Below are 23,268 nucleotides of genomic sequence, written 5' to 3'. Positions count from 1 at the left end.
GAAACAGAATGAAGAAATTGGGGTCTCTCTCTCACCAGGAATAACTGCTCCTGGGTCTGGTCCTGGTCCTATCACCCCATTTCTACCTGCTTCCAGGCCTGATCCCAGGTGCCACAACAGCTGTTCCAGTCTCTCTTGGTCCTGGTCTCACCTCTGCCCCCAGCAGCTACAGAGCCCCACCCAGCCTGAGCAGCTGCAGTTTACGAAATGCTTATCTGTGTTTCTGCAGAGGCAGAAACATAGATCAGCCCCCACAATATTTCTATTGCAGGGGAACTAGCCCACACCACTGTCCTGGTTCTGCTGCTCTTGGTTTCTTCCCTAATTTCAGAGTTCTTGATCTGAGAAGAGGGTTAGGTGGACAGGGAACGTAAACATGCAGAGGCAACACTCTCAAAGAACAAAGTTACAGGTAAGCAACCTCCTTTCTTCTTTGAGTGACCTCTGTATATTCCCACTCATCAGAGATTAGTGAGATTAAAAAATTAAGTTTTCCCACAGGCATCCTCCCTACATGAGCACTCAGGTTCAGGTACATTTAGAACAATTTTAGACATCTGTGCCTGAAACAAAGTTGCCTGCTACATCCAACAGGGGATGAAAATCCAAAATGTTCCTAACACTGCAGCATGTTTCTATTAAAGGGCAGGGAAAAATCAATTCCTCTGCTTAATATATTTGCTTGGTCAATGAAGGCCATCTGAGGATTATTATAACAGGTATGGACTGATGTAACCTTGAGCTAGGTGAAACACAAAAGCTTGGCAAAATGAGCACCAATGTGCAGTAAAAACTGACCACACATGGTCTGTCTTTAGTGGCCCTCCACCATGTCACTTTCAAAACATTTTGCAATGGAGCATTTTCCAAAAAGGGGGCAGCCCCACTGCCAGTGAATCCATTTACATACCGCCACCTCTAACGATCTAAGCTGCATCTTCTTCTTCTCTGCGTTCATACGCATGTGCTCCGGGATCTTGTAGTTTGTGGCTGTCTTCAGTTTGAAATCCCCCATGTTTTCCTGAGCCTCTTTGATGTCCTGAACATCCTTGGGGTTCTCATAGTTGTCACTGGGTTTGCTCTTGTATCTGCCAAGCACCGAAACCAAGCAGAAATTCAAAGACTGCCCAAATCTCCCACTTCTGTGCTTACCTTACCTGTTGATAACTTCCGCTTTGTGAAACAAGGCGTGGTAGAAGAGTTAGGAGTCAGCGGAAGACTAAGTACTACTTAGAAGGAAATATCAATTGTTTGGAAGAGTTTATCTATGTGTGTAGCAGGAATGTTAGAAAGTGATCCATACTTGGGGACGAATGTCTCCTTTAGTTTTGAAGAGAAAAACAAACATCCATAGGAAAATGTGATTTTTAAAAACTAAACAAATACATGATGTAGCCATTAAGGACAGATTCATATAAGACCCTTGAATGAGGCTCTGGGCTCAGAGAAGACCCTTGTATAGCAGTGAGCAGCAGACAGTACGCTATAAAGCTGATTTTAGCTGACAAAACACCCAACAAAGAGGAGATGGCACCAACCATGTGTAGCACCTCCCCTGATTCAATACCTCAAGCCATGTTAAGACCCAAGGAAAGGGTAGGGGCAGGAGAGGGGATAGGAGTTACATGACTAATTCAACTAATGTGCATAGCACATGCTGCTGACTTTCTCAGAGAGATGGTTGGCAAAGTTCTGCTTGGCTGCAGCATAGAGTACAGTGCCTAATCGTACAGTTCTTACCCAGTCAAATTCTCATTGACTTCAAGAATTTGCAACTCACTGCACTATCTTTCTGCCTTCATTGCTGGCTCTATTCATGTCAGTAAGCTATACATTAAGTTTGAAGAGATTCCTGTTTTCCATGCATTTTGAGAGACTTTCTTGGCATTTTCCATTTTAAGAGTGGAGCCATCAGGGAAAGGGAAGGGACAGTGTGACATGTACGTACACACATGCTAACATAATGTTTATGATGTTAGTGCAAGTGGCTCAACCACACTATCGCTGCTCAAGGGGTTAATCAAGGGCAGACCCTAGAAGTCTTGGTGGCCCCAAGCCAAGATGGAATTAGACACCTCCAACAAGTACTCCCTTCTTCCTTTTCCCTCACCTCCCCACCTGATTGTGTCATTTAGCCCTCTACATTGGCATTGCTTTAAAAGAGGAGCTGTGGCAGCCAGCACAAAAAATTCTAAGGTTCACCTGAGATTCCAGAGCATCTGCTGTCCATAACTGACATTTGGAGCTAATTAGTTTTTAAATTGCCCCCTTAGAATAATAGGGAATTATACAAAAACATAACAGTTGCATATGAGAGCTAAGTACAATTATTTGACCACCGACAAAGGCAGGCCAATGGAAAGATGCAGTTTGTGATTCAGGACTTACAGTTCATCCCACTCCTTCCTTCTTTGCATAATCTTAGCTTTGGCCCTGTCAGCTTTCTCCATATTTTTTCTAATTTGTTCAAGTCGGGTTCCACCAAAACGTCCTATAGCACCTTGCAGCTGGGGCCTTTTCTTCAGCTTGTCAGCTTCCATCACCTCTTCACTAACTCCAGCAGCCTGACCTAAAAAGAATGAAGTGGATGTGTAAGCATTAGGTATTCTGATGTGACCTAAAAGCAAGTCACAGCTACTGTAAGCCATACTGGGCCAGCTCCTCAGCTGGTATAAATCAGCATAGCTGCAGTCAATGGTCCTTTGCTCATGCCATATTATCAATCGGTGAAAAAAACTATAATGCTGTGCAACTTTGTCTCCCCTTTGGGTTGATGGGTTTTTGCCAACATTGACTAGAATGTGGAAAACATCTGGGTTCTAAATGGCACAGGGGAACTGTTGATTGAGAATGCAAAGTGGTGACTGAAACAGAACATGAAGATAACTCTGTGACCACCTTCTGTTGCCAAGTTTCTTTGCTTAAAGGTGATGTGATGTACTGCAGTCTCTTCCACTCAAGCTCAGGAAAATAAACAAGGTGAGATGAAGGATGGAAAGCACATTATGGTAAACAGAATGGCAGCATTTAGGCCTCTGCATATGTCTTACTTGTCTCTTTCTGGCTTTCTCGCCTTTGCTCTGCTTCTTTTCCTAATTTGCTTGTTCTCCTTTTCCCTGTTTGACTTTGTTTTCTGGCTTTGTAGTACCTCTCGGAGATTGCCAGGAGCCTATACGTGGAGATTTGATGATTACTTCCTATAGCATGAACGACCACTGTGTCAAATTCCAGAGTGTCCCGAAACCTAAGGAAACAAAATAGAGATAGCATTCATTATTGTCTGATTTCTGCAGTAGCAGTCTGTGACGTATTTTCCTTCTAGCCCATATTGCTGCCCCAAAAGGCTTAAACAATGTATTATACTAATTAAATATATTATACAACCATAGTATTTGCAAATATAAAACAACAGATATCAGTGCTATGATAGAAGTACCTTCCACTGACCTCATGAAGTCTAGAAATGGAGCCACTCAAGCGTGGGCATATCAACGATACCCCATCAACCAAAATGGTGTCTAAGGCATCTGACAGATCAAGGTGAACTAGTGTAGATAGTTGATCTTTGTCTACCACCAGAAAAATCACCTAGCAGAGCAATCTCTATATCAAACTCAGGCCTAAAACTGTACTCGACAGGGTCAAGGAGATCTGAGGAGTCCAGGAATCAACAGAATTGCATCACTACAGCATTCTTCCCCACAAAGGGGAGGGGAGGGATAGCTCAGTGGTTTGAGCATTGGCCTGCTAAACCCAGGGTTGTGTTCAATCCTTGAGGGGGCCATTGAGGGATATGGGGAGGGGAACTGTCAGGGGACAGTATTTGGTCCTGCTGTGAAGGCAGGGGACTGGACTCAATGGCCTTTCAAGTCCCTTCCAGTTCTATGAGATAGGTATATCTCCATATATTATTATTATATTTATTATAAACGGAGATTTCCAATAGGGTTTTAATTGGTGAGATTCTCCACATCAGGAGATGGTTTGACCACTACTCAATAAACCATCTGTTCTTAAGGAACGCTGGTACATTGCCCTCCCAAAGTGAGACAAGGACCATCTCTTCCACAGCAAGCAACAGTTTGTACCCAGCTGCACTTCACCACACATGAAGGACATGGGTTCACTGCACAGTTTATTCCTCAGAGTTCCACCAGCACTTCTAGAACCCCAGCAAATGTCACTGGCTGACACTCAAGCAGAGCTGTTCCTCCAAAACCTGGCTCTGATGCCATGGAGGTGGATAGCACAGTCCTGATTCAGTAATAACCTGATTTGCATATCAGTGCTTGCCTAACTTGTGTATGTTTCAGACCAAATGAGAATATAGTCACAAACAGGACAGATATACACTTTAGTTCTATGAAGAAAATGTTCCTTTCTTGTTCCTCAAGGCAGATTGAACTTAGTTAATGGAAGATCTCAAGGTGGAGGAGGGTGAAAGAAAGCAAGTCCTTACCGACTCTGCAATTTCTGCAGCCCAATGCGGTGCTTCTCCTGATCCCAAGCCAACTCCTTCTGCACTAGTTGGATTCTCTGTGCTGTCTGCCTATCCATCTCCTCACGGATTCTGTGGTCCATCTCGAATTCCTGCAGATAGATGGGAAACTGTGTCATAGCATGCTGAATGCTAGGTGAGGATAGTAGCAGTGGATAGGTTTAAGACATATTTTTGTTCAGACATAGGAGTTAATGTGCATCGACCCAACTGCTCACACCAGCAGCTGTTCACCGCAGTGGAGAGAGCCACGTTCTTCCAAAACTCTTCTCTAGTGTCACCCAGCACTAGGTGTGGGGTGGAGCTCCTGGCATATTAAAATATATACACACACACACACACCTTCTTCCAATCCATCTAAAACTGAAAAAGCAATGAACTCCAATGCTTCTCCAGAGCAGGAATCAAATACAGTGTGCAAGGGCGAACCTAGGCAAATCAGTACTTCTGCCCCTTGCTAGCTTTACCACTTTCACTCACTTCAGGGTGCTTCTCGATCATACTTCCATTCCCTTCACTGTAGCCTTTAAAGAGTGACTGGAAATCAGCAGCATTGCTGCTTGGTCTATAGGTCTTAAAGGTACTTCTGAGGCACTAACTTCTGCAGCACACTCAGAAATGCCTGTGCCATGGGGAAGCAGTTTATTTAAGGAGCTGGAGTGGGAAGAGGGGGGATATGGGTTGGTCATATTTTGATTCTAACACACTGGACACAGCTCATTTTAAAGTGGCAGCCTAATCCAAGGATAAAGGACTTATACACCTGTCATAACTATAAAGGGAAGGGTAACAGCCCTCCTGTATACAATACTATAAAATCCCTCCTGGCCAGAGACACCAAAATCCTTTTACCCGTAAAGGATTAAGAAGCTCAGGTAACCTGGCTGACACCTGACCCAAAGGACCAATAAGGGGACAAGATACTTTCAAATCTTGGTTGGGGGGGGGAAGGCTTTTGTTTGTGCTCTTTGTTTTGGGGGTTGTTTGCTCTTGCAACTAAGAAGGACCAGACATCAATCCAGGCTCTCCAAATCTTTCTGAACAAGTCTCTCATATGTCAAACTTGTAAGTAACAGCCAGGCAAGGCGTGTTAGGTTTATCTTTGTTTTCTCAACTTGTAAATGTTCCTTTTGCTAGAGAGTTTACCTCTGTTTGCTGTAACTTTGAACCTAAGGCTAGAGGGGGTTCCTCTGGGCTCTTTGAATCTGATTACCCTGTAAAGTTATTTTCCATCCTGATTTTACAGAGATGATTTTTACCTTTCTTTCTTTAATTAAAAGCCTTCTTTTTAAGTACCTCGTTGATTTTTCCTTCTTTTAAGATCCAAGGGGTTTGGATCGGTGTTCACCAGGGAATTGGTGAAGGAGTCTCTCCAGGCTACCCAGGGAGGGAAAGGTTTTGCGGGGGAAGACAGAGTTTCCCAAATAACTCATGAATCATTTGGGTGGTGGCAGCAAAAGCAAATCTAAGCTGGTAGTTAAGCTTAGAGGTTTTCATGCAGGTCCCCACCTCTGTACCCGAAAGTTCAGAGTGGGGAAGGAACCTTGACAACACCAATCTGATGTACCTCTCTGTGTAGCTGCATGTGCTTTGGCAGCTCCATGTTCCTTTGAAGCAGGTGATGAAACTCATGCCTAAGGATGATCAGCTCTTGCCTCTTTTTGTTTTTTTTGTCTTCTGCTGCCTTCATTATCTGGTCATATTCCTTTTTTTGCTTTGCATTCTCAATGCTGGAAATGCAAGAAAAAGGAAGCGGCATTATCTGGATGGTGGAGGGGAAGAGAGAGAGGAGAAACAATACTGTAGCCTTCTAGCCAGGAACAAACACAGGTCAAAATTCTGCCCTCACTGACACTCGTGCAGCTCCCCTGGAATCAATGGGGCTGAAGAAAAGTAGAATGAAACATTAGACTGTAAGCTTTTGGGTGAAGGGATTATCATTTATTACACCTTTGTACAGTGCCTAGCACCAGGGATCTCTGGTTTAGTAGGCCTCTACGTACTATCAGAACATATATGTTAAATAACAATGTCAGAACATCATGCTACAAAAACAGGTGGATGAGATGGATGTTTGCATAAAGGCTGCACAGGCATTGAAGGCCCCATGTGTCTTGAGACAATGGCCCAACTTTGGAGTGAGCTACTGCCTTCTTTAAGAAGGCAAAACAGCTGGGCCATATGAACTGAAGGCAGAGCTACAAGCAAGCGCAGCTGTTCTTGCTTTCATCAAGCACGCCTTACCTGTAGGCACTGGGATCCTCAATATCTTCTGCAGTTTTCTCCTTTTCAAGATCTCCCTGTGAACCAAAAATATATTCCTTTGCGTAAACAAGGAATGACACTCAACGGCTCATGAGGCTGTTCCACAAGTTAAGGAAGAACCCCACACTGCTCCTCACAAGTCAAGTGATGTTTGTAAAGCCAGATGAAACCTTCATGATGAATGACACCACAGAGTCACTAAATATCAGGTTCTAATGGTTCCCCCGGGCAAAAAAGAGGCGAATGGAATATTTACCAATGAATACAGGGGCCAAACTGATCCATGATGTAACTCAATTAACGTCAGTGGATTTGAGTTTGGCCCACTACGAATCCCATTTATGTTTAAAGGTAGTGACAGAATTTGAAAACTCTTCCATGTGACTAAAACTAGAATAGACACTCCCTTTGATAAGAAATAGCACTTTTAAGATGGACATAAAGCAATGCTGTCAACCTAGGCTATGGAAATGACGTTATAAAGATCATTAGAGCCCTGCAAATCCGCGGGTATCCGCTTTATATCCATGGACCAGTTCTGCGGACAGCAGCGCGGATGCGGATACAAATTTTGTATCCGCGCAGGGAAATGGCTGTAGGAGCCAGGTGGGCAGCAGTGAGGAACCACAGCACGGATCCTCCACCTGCCCTGGGCGGGGAGGCCTGGAGGGCAGGGACACTGGATGTCCAGGGCAGGTGGAGGGTCCGCCACAGCTCCCCACAGCTGCCCGCCCGGCTCTTAACCATGCCCAGGCTGCGGATCCAAGCTGGGTTGGGGGAGAGCCGTGTTGGCAGCTTTGGGGAGCCTGGGCAGAGGGACTGGGGGCAGGGACACTGGGCGGGGGGAACTGGAGGGCAGGGACACTGAGCAGAGAGGCTGGGACATTTGGCGGGGGGCTGGAGGGCAGGGACACTGGGTGGGGGAGGGCAGGGACACGGGCCGGGGTTTGCTCGGACTCCCCGCCCAGGGCAGGTGGAGGGTCTGCCACAGCTCAGCACAGCTGCCTGCCTGGCTCTTATTGTGGCCGGCCTGTGGCTCCAAGCCGCCCCCTTGCCCAGAGCCGGGTCAGGGAGAGCCGCACTGGCAGCTGTGGGGAGCCTGGGTCCCTCCATCTGCCCTGGGCAGGGTACTGGGACACTGGGTGGGGGGCTGCCCTGGGAGCCATGGTGCAGCGGTGGGGGGGCTCTGAGCAGCCCCGGCTGTGTCCCCGCCCCCCAGGCTCCCTGCCCAGCCGAGGGCCGGTGAGGGTCCGCGACTCAGTGCAGGCTTCCCACAGCTGCCCACGCAGCTCTCCTGATAGGGCTCCGAGAGGGGGGATGCCTCAGAGCCTCAGGCTGGCCCCCAGTGTAGAGCCCTACAAATCCGCAGCTATCTGCAGCTATCAGAAGATAATTTTTGCGGATAGCGGATCAGATGAAGATACACATTTGTGTATCCGCACAGGGCTCTAGAGATCATCAGATTTTTATGAAAATATTTTAAAGTGCAATCTACTCAAAAAATGATTCTGTCAAGATAGCACTTTTTTATTGAACAGACCTCTCTTTCTTTTGGAGTCAGATCTGGTTACTTCAGTGACTCATTAAGCTTTTACTGAGTTTTACTCCTGTTACCCCTGCAAAACCAATACAGTTAAGAGAGTTAGCGGAAGCGTATTCCTTCTAGTGCATCATCAATAGAATTGTTTCCTAAATTCAAATCAGTTTAATCTGTGAAAACTCAATAAAGGTAATGGGGCAGCACGGGGGTTTTAGAGGCCCTAATTTGGCCTGCAGAATCTTTAATACTGATGTTGATGTATGAGAATGAAAGAGCCCAGCTTAACTCTCAGTTCTCATGGGATGTTTGCAGGTTAGGTAAATTTTAAAAAAATTCCTTCTTTACTTACAAATTGAGCAACTGTGGTACAGAAGCCACTGATAAAAAATAAACATAGTGCCTTTATGCTGCCATATTTTAAGTCTCTATTCAGAGTAGAACTGCACTTTAATAAAAAGAAGCACAGAATAGAGAGAAAATCTGCCAGATCTTTGTTGTTCTCCACATACAAACATGTGAAGTGATGATTAGCTAAGGGAGGCCATGTACATCAACAGAATAAACAGACCTTACACTTTTAGAGGGAAGAAAAAAAGCACTGAGAGGAGAAAGAGAAGGAGAATTACAGACATAAAGACTATTATTACATTAGCAGACATTTTGCATGGGCTCATATTCACAAATTGCTTTGAAAATCCTCAGTTTTTGCCATGAATGACCCACAATGCAAAAGGACTGAGTGTTTTTTGCACAGAAGTAGTAACAGACCCGCATTACTTAGCACTAGAGGGTACTCTGGTATTCATAGATTTGGACATGTCCTGGAGAATGAACTGTAATGCTTTTACCTATGCACCAGAACACAATACAGAAGAATTAGGGAATGTGTTCATTCAGTAACTCACTCTTGGAGAGGGCACTTTGGCTTTTAGCTCTCTTTGAATGTCCTCTGGAGACAGGATATTGAAGGTAAAGATGTTGCTATCTGCTCCACAGGTAACCAGGAATCGGTCATCATAACTAGAGTAGATCGCCTGGATTTGGCCATAATCGTTGTCATGCATGTTGAAGGACCAGTATCCGTTCATCATGTCTGCTGACAGGTCTTTGTCCTGGAGAGGATAAACTCGCACTGCTCCATCCTTCATCCCACAGAACATCAACAGCTTGCTGGTGCTGTAAAGTGAACAAAAGCTAAACAATTCCAGGTACTGATCTAAAACAGTTAATGTTGCAACAGCAAAGAGCCAATGACACTTGTGAATGAAAGCTAAATTAACACAATGGTGAAATTCACCCGGGTATGAAGGGCTGGAGCAAGGTTCTCTCACCTGTACCACTTATGCCCTGCACAAGAGATGAAGGCTGTTGGCAAACTAAGTGACTGTACAAGGGTAACCATGCACCTCCTATACATCATGGAACTGGCTTTGGAATTGGGTCATGGGCTAGCAGAGAAAATCAATATGGAGTGGACAAGGAATGGGCTCTGGAGGGTTTTGGATCTGGATTTGCATGGTTCCAATGGGCTCCAACACCCTGCACAACAGGTGCAGATTGGTTGTGACCCACAGCCTGGATTAGCCGCTAAAGAGGGGTTGCATGGCTGCCACACAGCCTGGTTCGGGACTGGGAGGTGACTTTCACCTCCCCATACTCCACCCAATAGAAGGAGAGAAGAAGACAGGTGTAAATTACAGTTTTTATAACCTAAAACTGCTTCCTTGGGGTCAGATCAGGCCTGGTCTCATGGGGTGGGGAGAGCACAAGGAGCTCTCCACTCCACCTGTGCAGTCCACATAACATCCAGTTCAAGCTGCAGGCCTGGCACAATGAAAGTGTGCTCCCTCCATACTCTCCTGGGGAGCAAAGAGCACCCTAAAGAGGGTGAGGAATGGAAGGAGGTAAGGCCATGACTCCATCCCCCTACCCACTGGCCAAACAAGCACTGAGGTAGTGGATTGCACCCCCCCGAAGGAAGTAGCAGCATCCCAGGGCTTCCCCTGGGGAGAACTTCCCAATCCATGGTTGCGTCTTAAAGGCACAATTGAACTTTGAGTGCTCAAAAAAGTGGGCATTTTCAACATGAACATTTTTTAAAAGACAAAATAATGTATTTTACACAGCTGTACTGACAAATCCTACCCATCAGGAATCCTAAAGCTGGTAACCAACTAACTGTAGGTACCAGGGAATAGAGACACTTATATGGAGATATACCTATCTCTTAGAACTGGAAGGGACCCCAAAAGGTCATCGAGTCCAGCCCCCTGCCTTCACTAGCAGGACCAAGTACTGATTTTGCCCCAAATTCCTAAGTGGTCCCCTCAAGGATTGAACTCACAACCCTGGCTTTAGCAGGCCAATGCTCAAACCACTGACATCCAGTGTACCTGCCAGCCTGGGACTCCAGCACCCTGTCGTGTTGAGCCAGACTCGCCAGTCTCCTCCAACACAGACCCAGGGTCTGAACCATCCAGTGTACCTGACTCTCAGCATCAGTACTCTTGCACATGGATACTGATCCACACAAGGAAAGAAACAGAGGAATATACCATGATATCTCCTGATTCCAGTTCATCAGTTTAGTAAGTCATAGTGCATAAGCACTTTTACCAGAAAGAGATCCTTTGGATGGGGTTGTCATCTGTGTTCTCCATAGGAATCACCTCAAAGGGCTCATCTTGCCTGCTTTCAGGGGATATTTGGTGCTGAATCGGAGAGAATGCACAGTGGTAGAGGTACCCAGAGTCATAGCCACCCTAAAGAAGAGAAGAGCCACGAAGAAGACATGAGGAAAGGATGCTGATGCAGGTACCCAGGAAAATACATGAACAATTGCTCTTTTCTTAAATTTCTTTTTAAAAATGAATTCATTGCAAGTGACAGAAGCCAGACTAAAACCCCCTGGAAACGCTGTTTAGCCGCAGAATAAGTCCACCATTATCAGTGGAGTTACAAGCATTTGCCATCCCTCTCTGTCCCACCAATGTGCCTCAGTCATGACCACAAGGGACCACCATCTACTAGTGGGGAAAGGACTACCTTGGCCTCTCTGGGGAGACCACCAAAGAGAGTGCCATTTGTTGTGAACTGGAATGACACTGTAAAACCATTTCACAAAGACCACTTAGCACTCACATCAAGCACTTGGTCTTCTCTGAGCATTTGGATATCTTCAAGCATGGGGCACATATGAGCTTGTGTCCTAGAGGCAAAAGGTTTTTATTCCAAATACCAGTTCTCTACGCCATCTAATCCCCAAGTCCATGAATCTTATTGTCTCTACACTTACCAATCCCTTTCTCAAATTAAAAATGAAAGAATATTTAATTTACCAAAGAGAGCCAGAATTTCCCTGGTGCTGAATAAAACCCACAGACGATGGGGCTGGGCTCCTGTGGGACGTAGATGGGTGGCAGTGGCTCCTCTTTCTCAGGCTCTGCCTCTGGCTCTTCTTCTATCTCAAGTCCCATTTCCTGCTGTTTCTTTATCCACGCCAACCTTGCCTTCTCCTCCTCCTGTTTCTTTTTCTCTCTGCGCTCAATCTCCTCTTCCCTCTGTTACCGAAAGCAGTGAAAAATGAATCATGAAACCAATGCACCATTGACTGAAAGGCTCTCATGATAAAAATGCTAGAAATTAGGCAAGAATTCCTCGCAACTAAACAGAGGTCAGGCCTGTCTACACAACCCCACAGTGCAGACTATAGGGGTGTGAAATGCAGCACACACTAAAATGTTGTGCTGCAATTGCCCATATATGCCCTGCTAGCACAAACTAAAAGGTATATGTTTCCAGTTAACAGAGTCTTATTTGAAACGGACTGCATTAACACAAACTAGGTACCTTTTAGTTCAAGCTAGCAGGGACTACATGGAGTAGTTACAGCACCACACTTTGATGCACTCAGCAATTCAGACTCCTGTAGTCCGCATTGCAGGGCCTGTGTAGACAAGCCCCATCATACCTCATTTGAAGCTGCAGTGGGAATCCTCTCATTCCCGCCTCCTCTTATATTCTGCCTCCAAGAACTAATGAAACAGCAAGCACCCTCCACCAGAGACATGCTAAATGCAGCTTTTCCCAAACCAATCAAGCCTTGTGTTAGCCAGAGGGTTTGCTTGACAGCAATGGGAGGTTCTCTATCAACTCATGGACTGGATGCACTACTTCCGCAGTGTTCCCGAACTCTGTCCTTTACTTGCCCAAAAGTAAAAGGGACCATGCTGGAGACCTGAATTCAGATTCCTATGTGGCATTGTTTGTGCTCGAACATAAGTTTAAAGTGAAAACAAAATGTTTGTAATGACCTTCCTTCTGAACACTGAATTGAAGAGTATTGCCATGGCCAATTTATACAATCTTTAAAATCTTCATTTTATTAAAACTTATCTCGGCATAAATAAGTGTCAAATATCATGCTATCTTTTCCCAGGGAAATATTAGCTTTGTAAGGTAGCCAAAGACATCTCTTCTTCCTGAGTACTGAATTCTTCCTGGTCACTGTGGATGCTGGGGCTTTGCCAGATCTTTAACAAAACATCAAAAGAGTAGTTATAAATCTTTGAGAGTGCGGTTGAGAGTGGCAGTGCCATCACTCCAGAGACGCAGCTGCGATGTGGCAGACTGAGTGCTGACGCTGGGAGTCAGGGAATCCGTGTTCTAATCCTCACCCTGCCACGGAGCTGCTTTTTCAGTTTCCTAAAATACCCACTGTCGAAGGCGTGGGTAACTCCAGTGCTATCGAAGGTGTTGCCCATGTTTATACCAGCAGTGAATTTGGCCACATGTCTTCAAAGGAGTGAGTCCTCATTGAGGAATGCATAGATGCAATGCTGACTGTGACGGGTTGGATCACAGAAACCCCTTTGGGAACTGCCAACTGCTGTGCCAAGACTACTTCTGTCCTTGCTTTCCCTGCCAGCCTGGGACTCCAGCACCCTGTCTTGTTGAGCCAGACACGCCTGTCTGCTCCAGCACAGACCCAGGGTCTGAACCATGTGCCCGAAAGCTGCAGGCTTCACTGAAAGCAACTTACAGAAGTGTTCCTGTCTTTAACACTCAGATGCCCAATTCCCAATGGGGTCTAAACCCCAAATAAAAAAATTTTTTTTTTTTTTATTACCTATCTCATAGAGCTGGAAGGGACCCCGAAGGGTCATCGAGTCCAGCCCCTTGCCTTCACTAGCAGGACCAAGTACTGATTTTTGCCTCAGATCCCTAAGTGGCCCCCCTCAAGGATTGAACTCACAACCCTGGGTTTAGCAGGCCAATGCTCAAACCACTGAGCTATCCCTCCCCCCGTTTTACCCTGTATAAAGCGTTTACAGGGTAAACTCATAAATTGTTTGTCCTCTATAACACTGATAGAGCGATATGCACAGCTGTTTGCCCCCCACCCAGGTATTAATACATACTCTGGGTTAATTAATAAGTAAAAAGTGATTTTATTAAATACAGAAAGCAGGATTTAAGTGGTTCCAAATAATAGCAGACAGAACAAAGTGAATTACCAAGTAAAATAAAATAAAACACGCAAATCTAAGCCTAATACGGTAATAAAACTGAATGCAGATAAAATCTCACCCTCAGAGATGTTTCAATAAGTTTCTTTCACAGACTGGACACCTTCCTAGTCTGAGCACAATCCTTTCCCCTGGTACAGCCCTTGTTCCAGCTCAGGTGGTAGCTAGGGGATTTCTCATGATGGCCCCATCCTCTGTTCTCTTCCATCCCACTTATATATCTTTTGCATAAGGCGTGAATCCTTTGTCCCTCTCTGGGTTCCCACCCCCTCCTTCTCAATGGAAAAGCACCAGGTTAAAGATGGATTCCAGTTCAGGTGACATGATCACAGGTCACTGTAAGACTTCATTACCCACTTGCCAGCACACATGTGTACAGGAAGACTTACACGTAAAACAGAGCCATCTACAGTCAATTGTCCTGGTTAATGGGAGCCATCAAGATTCCAAACCATCATTAATGGCCCACACTTTGTATAATTACAATAGGCCCTCAGAGTTATATTTCATATTTCTAGTTTCTGATACAAGAGTGATACATTTATACAAATCAGATGACCACACTCAGTAGATTATAAGCTTTGTAATGGTACCTTACAAGAGACCTTTTGCATGAATCATATTTTAGTTACATTATGTTCACACTCATCAGCATACTTTCATAAAATCATATAGAGTGCAATGTCACACTGACTTCTTTTTTTTTTTGTATAAGAGTCCATTTACTGTTATCACAGCACTCAAAAAGTATCAGAAAAATTTTACTGGCGAAAAATAACCATTTTTCATGTTAACTCAAAAGTGGCCAAATCCATATTTATGAAACTGTTCAAAAGAATTTCCTTTGAGGCTGGGATTGAGCATGAGAAATTACAGCTGTAAGGATAATTTTTCTGAAAATTAAAAACTAAAAATATATTTTAGAATGGAAGTGACATATTAACTTTATCTCTACTACCACTAGTGTAATCCTATAATATACATGCATTATAAGCTATATGTTATTCCTCAATTCCACTTTTTATTTCCATTAATTAGTGTTGACAACATGTATTTTCCAATAGATGAAGCAAAGCCAGGAGTGGTCTGTGCTTGGTCCTTCCTTATGAATGGCTTAGCTGGAACCCTGCGTTCAGCACTACACAGACTAGCAACTTGAGTGGAGTAGTTTTGCACTCTAGGGATACTGGTAACTGAGGGCTGAGAATTTAATTCCCCACAGGACAGTTCTTTACCTTGATCCGGGATTTAATGCTGCAGAAATGGAAATACTGTGTGGGCAGGTCTTTGATCTCATAGGTGGATACTGTGTCCTGTTCTCCAAGGATGGGTGCAGGAACCTGAAGAGCAAAGCCATTCTCACAGAGCACAAGCAGCATGCTCTCTGCCTGTAGAATAGCACATAAAACACAAGCATTAGACAGACATACAGAAGGGGAGAGAGGAAGAGTAAAACTAAAGGTTTGAAGTTGTCAAGCCACAAAGTCAAAGGCACACCAGTCAACATCCACTTTATGTGATTATTTAAATGGACGCATCACCCCCCGAAATCAAAGAATATCATCTTAGGGTATGTCTACACTACGAAATTAGGTCGAATTTATAGAAGCCGGTTTTATAGATATCTGTTTTATACAGTCGACTGTGTGTGTCCCCACATAAAATGCTCTAAGTGCATGAAGCCAGCGGACCGCGTCCACAGTACCGAGGCTATCATCGACTTCCGGAGCGTTGCACTGTGGGTAGCTATCCCACAGTTCCCGCAGTCTCCGCCGCCCATTGGAATTCTGGGTTGAGATCCCAATGCCTGATGATGCAAAACAGTATCGCGGGGGGTTCTAGGTACATGCCGTCAGGCCCCTCCCCCTCCGTCAGAGCAACAGCAGACAATCGATTCGCGCCTTTTTACCTGGGTTACCTGTGCTTCTCCATTGACGGAATCAAAGCACACGGTTGGAGTAGTGGTGGCTGCACCCCCTAGAATGGCATGCAGCTCCGCGTAGAAGCGGCATGTTTGCGGCTCTGCCCCAGACCTTCCGTTTGCCTCTCTGGCTTTGTGGTAGGCTTGCCTTAGCTCCTTAATTTTCACGCGGCACTGCTGTGTGTCCCTGTTATGGCCTCTGTCCTTCATGGCCTTTGAGACCTTTTCTAATATTTTGCCATTTCGTTTACTGCTACGGAGTTCAGCTAGCACTGATTCGTCTCTCCATATGGCGAGCAGATCCCGTATCTCCCGTTCCGTCCATGCTGGAGCTCTTTTGCGATCCTGGGACTCCATCATGGTTACCTGTGCTGATGAGCTCTGCGTGGTCACCTGTGCTCTCCACGCTGGGCAAACAGGAAATGAAATTCAAAAGTTCGCGGGGCTTTTTCTGTCTACCTGGTCAGTGCATCTGAGTTGAGAGCGCTGTCCAGAGCGGTCACAGTGAAGCACTGCGGGATAGCTCCCAGAGGCCAATAACATCGAATTCCATCCACACTACCCCAAATCCGACCCGCAAAGGCCGATTTTAGCGCTAATCCCCTCGTCGGAGGTGGAGTAAAGAAACCGGTTTAAAGGGCCCTTTAAGTCGAAAGAAAGGGCTTCGTCGTGTGGACGTGTCCAGGCTTAATTTGATTTAACCCTGCTAAAGTCGACCTAAACTCGTAGTGTAGACCAGGCCCTAGACTGAGAGCAGCATGATGATGTTTAGTGTCACAAGGTGGCTCGCCCTTTTAAATGAAGCAGGTCCAGTTCCTCTGTGCAAGTACAGGTGCTCCCAATTGGCCAATTAAAAAGGCAGAGCAGCACCTGGTGCTATAAAGGATCAGGGAGAATTAGAGAGGGAGGAGGCTTGTAGGGATGGCTAGAGGGGGGTTTGCTAGCTGACCTCCCAAAGGCTGAGAGGCAGGACCAGAAAGTTAAAGGCAGAAGAGCAGCAGAGGACATTGCATGCTGACTTCCAAGCCAGAGAGCTGGAGCTGAGGACCAGAAAGGGCTGAAGTTGGGAACAGTGGAAATACCTACCTGCTTGCCTGTCTGAGATGAGAGATTAACAGAACAGGGGAAGCAATAGATACTCCACTGGTGAGGATGAACTCCCAGCAGAAGGTTTGGGGGATGAAGGTGTCATTCTGCTAGGAAGAGTGGAGATGCACTTGACCTGTAAGGGCTTGGGTGGCTGTCCTGGCAGAAGGCCAGGGGAGCACAGAAGTAGAGCCCAAGGGTGGTGGAGGATGCCAGAGTATGGTATGTGCTATGTTGATGGACTAGCTGTTGTGGGGTTATAAGGACTACATGCACTGGGGGTGATAAATGGACTATGTTTTGGGATTTCTGTTATGGATTATTTGCACTATGTTTTTGTAATAAGCCAGCCCCAAGGATGGGTATTACTGAGGCAAGACAGACTGTTGGGTGAGTCCCTAGGAGCCTGAGAGAGGAAGTGGGACTGTAGACCGGGTGTTAGGGTGCCCTGCTGCAAGGAGGTGCTCAGTGAAGATGGGAAATCATTGAGACCTTGTGAGCCTGGCTTCTTTGAAAGAAGATGTGACGCATGACCAGAAAGGGTTAAGCATCCTACAGGATAAATGACTAAAATTCAACCCTTAAAGACATATGGGGAGATAATGTTTGTGTTTTTGTGTATTTACATATATATGGGTAGTGGTCAACAATGTAATCAAATAGTCCCTGTCTATGCTGTATTCTGTTAATTCAGAGATCAAAAGAACATCTTAACATTTAAATGAACTGTAAATAGGATGTTGCTGTATTCATCTCTCTTTGAAATGTATAGCAAATCATCTGTGAATGGTGGAAAAACAGACAATTGCCTTATGTTAATCTGTGTGAATAATTACCGGGCGATGCTTAGGAAATGAGGGTCTATTGGTCGCTGAGGGACTCCAACCTGTCAAAAAAGGCCTGAAATGCATACAAGATGTTTGGATCCTAATCCTTTTTATCTCAGGTCTGCTTAAGTTTTACCAGGGGAAGTTTGAGTCACAAGATTGAGATCCCAGTCCTAAACTGGAACACCCTGAACATATATTGGACATTGGACTATAACCTATGAACTAAATTCTAAAAGAACTCTTTGCAACTACAAAGCTCACCATCTTTGCTATGAATCTGAACCTCAAGAATTGAACTCATGTCTGTATGTATATTGATCTTTTAACCATACTCTCTCTCTTTTCCTTTTTAACAAATTTTCATTTAGTTAACAAGAACTAGCTGTAGCGTGTATTTGGGTAAGATCTGGAATATTCATTAACCTGGGAGGTAATGTGTCCGATCCTTTGGGATTGGTAGAACTTTTTTATATGATGAATAAGATTTTCATTAATCCTCATCATATCTGACTTGAGTGACTAGGTGGACGCCTGAGGCTGGGTTACTTTAAGGGAACTGTGTTGTTAGCTTCTGGGCAACCGGTGAGGTAATAAAAAAGCTGTTTTGTGCTGGCTTGGTAAATCTAAGTATTGGAATATCCACCAGATTTGGGGATGGTCTGCCCCACTCTTTGCAGTTCACCCTAACTGAGTGACCTCAGGACTCTAGTCACAGATGGATCTGAACCAAACGCTTGGGTCAGAGGTTTTGTCTGAATAAGCAGCTGAAAGTGTAGATGCTTTATCTGTACTATCCATATCTCTTATGTCTTTAAGACTGGGCTGGAAATCTTGGGGAAAACCCCCCCAGCTATCTTACAGGATTTCTGGTCCCTGCTAGATCGCTGAAATGCCAATGTCAGAGGAATAACTGAGGTAGGAGGAAAAATTATCCAAACTTTTAAAATTGCAATAAAAGTCAAGTTTGCATATAGGTGTTTTTCCCCAAAGGAGGCCTCAGAGATGGGGTAGGGGTCGTTATTTTATCTGAAGTAATTCACCCAGCCCTAATGTGTGCAAAGGGAGCTAGTTGCAGTTGCTGTAGGAATCGGAACGAATTACATTGCTTTTGTAAACGTAAAATCTGCACCTTAAAGTTCCATTAATTAAATGTTCCTTTTTTAATCTTATTCTTTGCTTATATTAAAGCAAGAAAAATTAAGATACATTTGACAGTTATATGAATGTATAACCTAGAAATTATACATGCAAATAAATACATTATGTTAGGAGGGTTTCTGCACCTAGCAGAAAGGTTGGGATAGATACTTGCCACTGGTGGGCAGGAGGACAATCAGAAAAGCCTGACAAGCCAGAGGGAGAAGACATATTGGTGCTTGTCAGGTAAAGAGGGAGCAGGTTGCAAAGACTCCTGTGGCACCTTATAGACTAACAGACGTATAGGAGCATGAGCTTTCGTGGGTGAATACCCACTTCTTCGGATGCATGTAGTGGAAATTTACATATAGGGAGCAGGTTGAATCCAAGATAGCAGAATGAATCTAAGATAGCAGCTATGAGCTAATTCCCATGGTTACTTAGGCCAGGTCTAGTCTAGATAGGGTTTGCCAGTACAGCTATACTAGTATGTACAGCTATAGTGGCAAACCCCCTGACAGAGACACACCTTATGCCAGCAACAAAATCCTTTCGCCCGTATAGCTTATATCAGTTTCCCAAACAAAACAAGCTATACTGGTTAAAGGACTTTTTTAGCGAGTATAACTGCATCTACGCTTATGCTAACAGAGATCAAAAGAGATGTTGATTATATTGTTTTCATCTGCCTATCTCCTGTAGTTTGCTATGACATTACTTCTACATTATGATACCCTGTAATTAAATAACCCTAGATTAAAGTTATGTTAATGTGAGATGGTAGTCACGTGTTAAAACTTCATAAAAACTAATGGAATGTTACTTGTATTGTTTTGCTTATCTATTTCTATTATAATGTGATGGCAGGCAATTACCTTTATGTATATTCTTGTAACTAAATAACCCCTTAAATGCAGATGAAGCCTTGGGGAAATGCAAACAAAGAAGAGTGCTAACTTCAAAGCAAGGGCATTGTGTTCAACAATGGGAAATCACAGACTCAGTCTGTATTTCTTACTCATCAAAACCCATGTGGGTGAAGACACTGTTCAGATTATTTTCTGGAGAAGCTTAAAAATGGATTTCACAGTAAGATCCTGTATTTCTGAACTGTTTGGACACTTACAAGGAAGCATTCCAGATGCAATGCAGAGATCCCCAGTGTTATTCTGGGTGACCCTGAGAGACTTTGGAAAGCTAGCAGATTACTACATTTGGATTTACAAACTTTGACTCACCTGTTAATGTATTTTACCTGCTTTAACCTCTCAATAACTCTCATTTCTTTTCTTAGGCTACGTCTTCATTACAGGGTGGGGGTGTCGATTTAAGATACGCAAATTCAGCTATGCGAATAGCGTAGCTGAATTCGACGTATCCGAGCCGACTTACCCCGCTGTGAGGACAGCGGCAAATCGACCTCCGCGGCTCCCCCGTCGATGGCGCTTACTCCTACCTGCGCTGGTGGAGTACAAGCGTCGATTCGGGGATCGATTGTCGCGTCCTGACGAGATGCGATAATTCGATCCCCGAGAGATCAATTTCTACCCGCCGATTCAGGCGGGTAGTGAAGACGTAGTCTTAGCTTATAAATCTTTAGTTAGTTTACCAGAGATTTGGCTACCAGTTTGATTTTTGGGGCAAGGTCCAGAGTTCCAATTGATTTGGGGTAAGTGACTGATCCTTTGGGACTGGGAGTAACCCAATATGATTTGGGGTTTATATAATCTTTTATCAGAAACTCCAGTTTGTCTGGATGGCAATATGGGCTGGAGAGCCTAAGGAGGCTCCCTGTGACTCCATGGTAATACTGGTATTGTGATCCAGGAGTGCACATCTGTTACTGGCTTGGTGAAATCTAATTATAGACTATACCACCAGTTTGGGCGTCTGACCTATTTTCTGACAGTCTGACCTGAGATTGGCACTCACAGTTGTGAGCCACTCCAAACAGCATGACAATCTACGCTAGGGCTTTTTGCTAGTTTATAAATTTCATAAAGAATCACACACCCCCAACCAACATTATTACCCTGGCAGAAGTTTCTAGGGTGGCCCTGGCCTTATTAAACTTTTGAAATCTTGGTTTTTAATAATAAAATTCTATTTGAATTAGTCATGGACAAACATCAAAGGCACTGGAGCTTGAGTTCAGAGAAACACCCAAGGGTTTGCTTTTGATGCTTTGAAAGATTTGTTTACAATTGCATATGCCTATTTGAACATGGGCAACAGGCACAGTCCATGTTCAAATCCGTGCTTTTTAAATGAAAACTAAGCCTTAAAAGTTTCACTAGTGGATGCAAAGGCTTGTTTCTCACACAGGAGCAAGTCAAGGTGGTCGGCCATGTTTCTAATGGCTTCCAGGTGATCCTGACTCTGTTACTCAGGTCCAAAACTCTTAAGTGATTGCACTGAAGGACAATTCTGTTTAGTAATAGCTCTCATCCTGAAACAGCATGAAGAGTATGGCAGCAAAGTGTCTGTAATACATTGCTTAGATGAGGATTCTTCATCCTTAAGATAACAATGTAGGATATAACATCAGTGTGTTGAAACAGCTTCTTTTAAAAATAAGATCCAAGTGCCAGGAAAAACATTCACTACTCACGTGAGACGGTGGAGACCACTGTAATGCCTGCACGGGCCCAGGGACACAAATGTATCCAATTGGCTCATATTTGTCTTCAACGGCAAAGAAGAAGACTGTTTTGTCTTTACTCTGAGAAAGAAAAGAAAGAAGATGACAAAAAGCATGCATTTCAAGGCTCTCTAACCATTTCACATATTTCAAATAAGGGCCACATACACCCCTCACCTCAATGCTGTGCATTCCCAATACTTGTCACCCAATACAACTCCCTACTAACTGGATAGATAATCTATTTAGATCCATCACAGATACAGAAAATCAGGTAATTCTAGGCACTAAGTTATCCTCTCGCAAGTGCTTTGGGATCTTTTCTCCCTGAGCCTCTCCTGCTTTTGCAGGGGTCTCACCCTGTAGTCCATACAACCCTTGATCTCCATGGTCCACGGGGCAGCAGATGCTATATCCTGCAATGGCTAAGAGGAGATCACAAGAAAAGCCTACTTGAGGCAGGTATGATTGGATAAATCAATAAATAAGCACAATCATGTCACCTTAAAATAGTTTTATATTTTTGGCTTAATAAAAACAATTCAGTGAATAAGTCAGACATACCCCTGTGGCAATTACTTCCCCATTTCGTTCATATGCCAAGGCTGTAACTGCAGCAGTGTGGGGTTTAAAAGCTTGTTTCAGACGCATCTCTGCATTCCCTACATTGGTTCGTCCTGCAACAATGGCGAGTCCCCTGGGATCATAAACTTCAATAATGCGAACAACACCATCTTCAAATCCAACAGCAATTAGACCTCCTTTGGGATTTACCTGTGTGTAATGAAATTAAAAACACTTGCATCTTCAGGCAAAAGATAAAATTTGTAGACTCCAAGGCCAGGAGAGACCACTGTGATCACCTAGTTTAATATACATAACACAGACCATACCTTCCTCAAAATAATTCTTGTTTGAACTAAAGCATATCTTTTAGAAAAACATCCAACCTTGATTTTAGCCACCACAAACCTTGGTAAGTTGTTCCAATGGTTAATTGCTCTCATGGTTAAAAATGTACACCTTATTTCCACTCTGAATTTGTCTAGCTTCAACCTCCAGCCATTGAATCTTGTTATACCTTTGTCTGCTAGATTGAAGAGCCCACTATCAAATATTCCTGTAGCAGTTGCACCAGTGCCAAATACAGAAGTAATATAACCTCTGCACTCCTACTCAATATTCCCATTGAATATTAGCTCTTGTTACTACATCATCACACTGTGAGCTCAGGTTCAGCTGACTATACACCATGACCCCCACATCTTTTTCAGAATCACTGCTTCTCAGGATAGAGTGCCTCATCCTGTAAGTAGGGCATAAATTCTTTGTTCCTAGATGTATAACCTTATATTTGGCCATATTAAAACACATTGTTCACTTCAACCAGTTTACCATTAGAACAACATAAGAATGGCCATACTGAGTCAGACCAATGATCCATCTAGCCCAGTATACTGTCTTCCAACAGTGGCCAATCTCAGATGCTTCAGAGGTAATAAAGAGAACAGGGCAATTATTGAGGGATCCATCTACCCGCCAGTCCTCCACTCCCAGCTTCTGGCAGTCAGAGGTTTGGGGCCATCCAGAGCATGGAGTTGCATCCCTGACCATGTTGGCTAATAGCCATTGATGGACCTATCCTCCATGGACCTACTCAATTCTTTTTTGAACCTAGTTATGGTTTTGGCCTTCACAACATCCCATGGCAACAAGTTCCACAGGTTGCCTGTTTAGTTCCTTATGTTAGTTTTTAACCTGATGCCTATTAATTTCATTGGGTGACCCTGGGTTCTTGTGTTATGTGAAGAGGTAAATAACA

General features: G+C 44.2%; 1 protein-coding gene across 1 annotated transcript in view; it reads right to left on the bottom strand.

The window, feature by feature from the left end:
* Positions 1 to 23,268, bottom strand: part of CFAP44 (cilia and flagella associated protein 44) — a 79,132-nt gene that overhangs the window by 16,895 nt on the left and 38,969 nt on the right. Inside the window, exons 17-28 of the mRNA XM_065573466.1 lie at positions 22,011 to 22,220; positions 21,417 to 21,527; positions 15,067 to 15,219; positions 11,642 to 11,863; positions 10,920 to 11,065; positions 9,209 to 9,479; positions 6,743 to 6,798; positions 6,066 to 6,228; positions 4,460 to 4,590; positions 3,051 to 3,244; positions 2,389 to 2,569; positions 911 to 1,088 (exon numbers count right to left, since the gene is read on the bottom strand). Of these exons, the coding sequence (XP_065429538.1) occupies positions 911 to 1,088; positions 2,389 to 2,569; positions 3,051 to 3,244; positions 4,460 to 4,590; positions 6,066 to 6,228; positions 6,743 to 6,798; positions 9,209 to 9,479; positions 10,920 to 11,065; positions 11,642 to 11,863; positions 15,067 to 15,219; positions 21,417 to 21,527; positions 22,011 to 22,220 (2,016 nt within the window). The remainder of the gene's footprint in view (positions 1 to 910; positions 1,089 to 2,388; positions 2,570 to 3,050; positions 3,245 to 4,459; positions 4,591 to 6,065; positions 6,229 to 6,742; positions 6,799 to 9,208; positions 9,480 to 10,919; positions 11,066 to 11,641; positions 11,864 to 15,066; positions 15,220 to 21,416; positions 21,528 to 22,010; positions 22,221 to 23,268) is intronic.

The sequence above is a fragment of the Chrysemys picta genome, chromosome 1, assembly GCF_011386835.1.
Source record: "Chrysemys picta bellii isolate R12L10 chromosome 1, ASM1138683v2, whole genome shotgun sequence".
Lineage (NCBI taxonomy): Eukaryota > Metazoa > Chordata > Testudines > Emydidae > Chrysemys > Chrysemys picta.
This window is presented reverse-complemented; position numbering and strand designations above follow the sequence as displayed.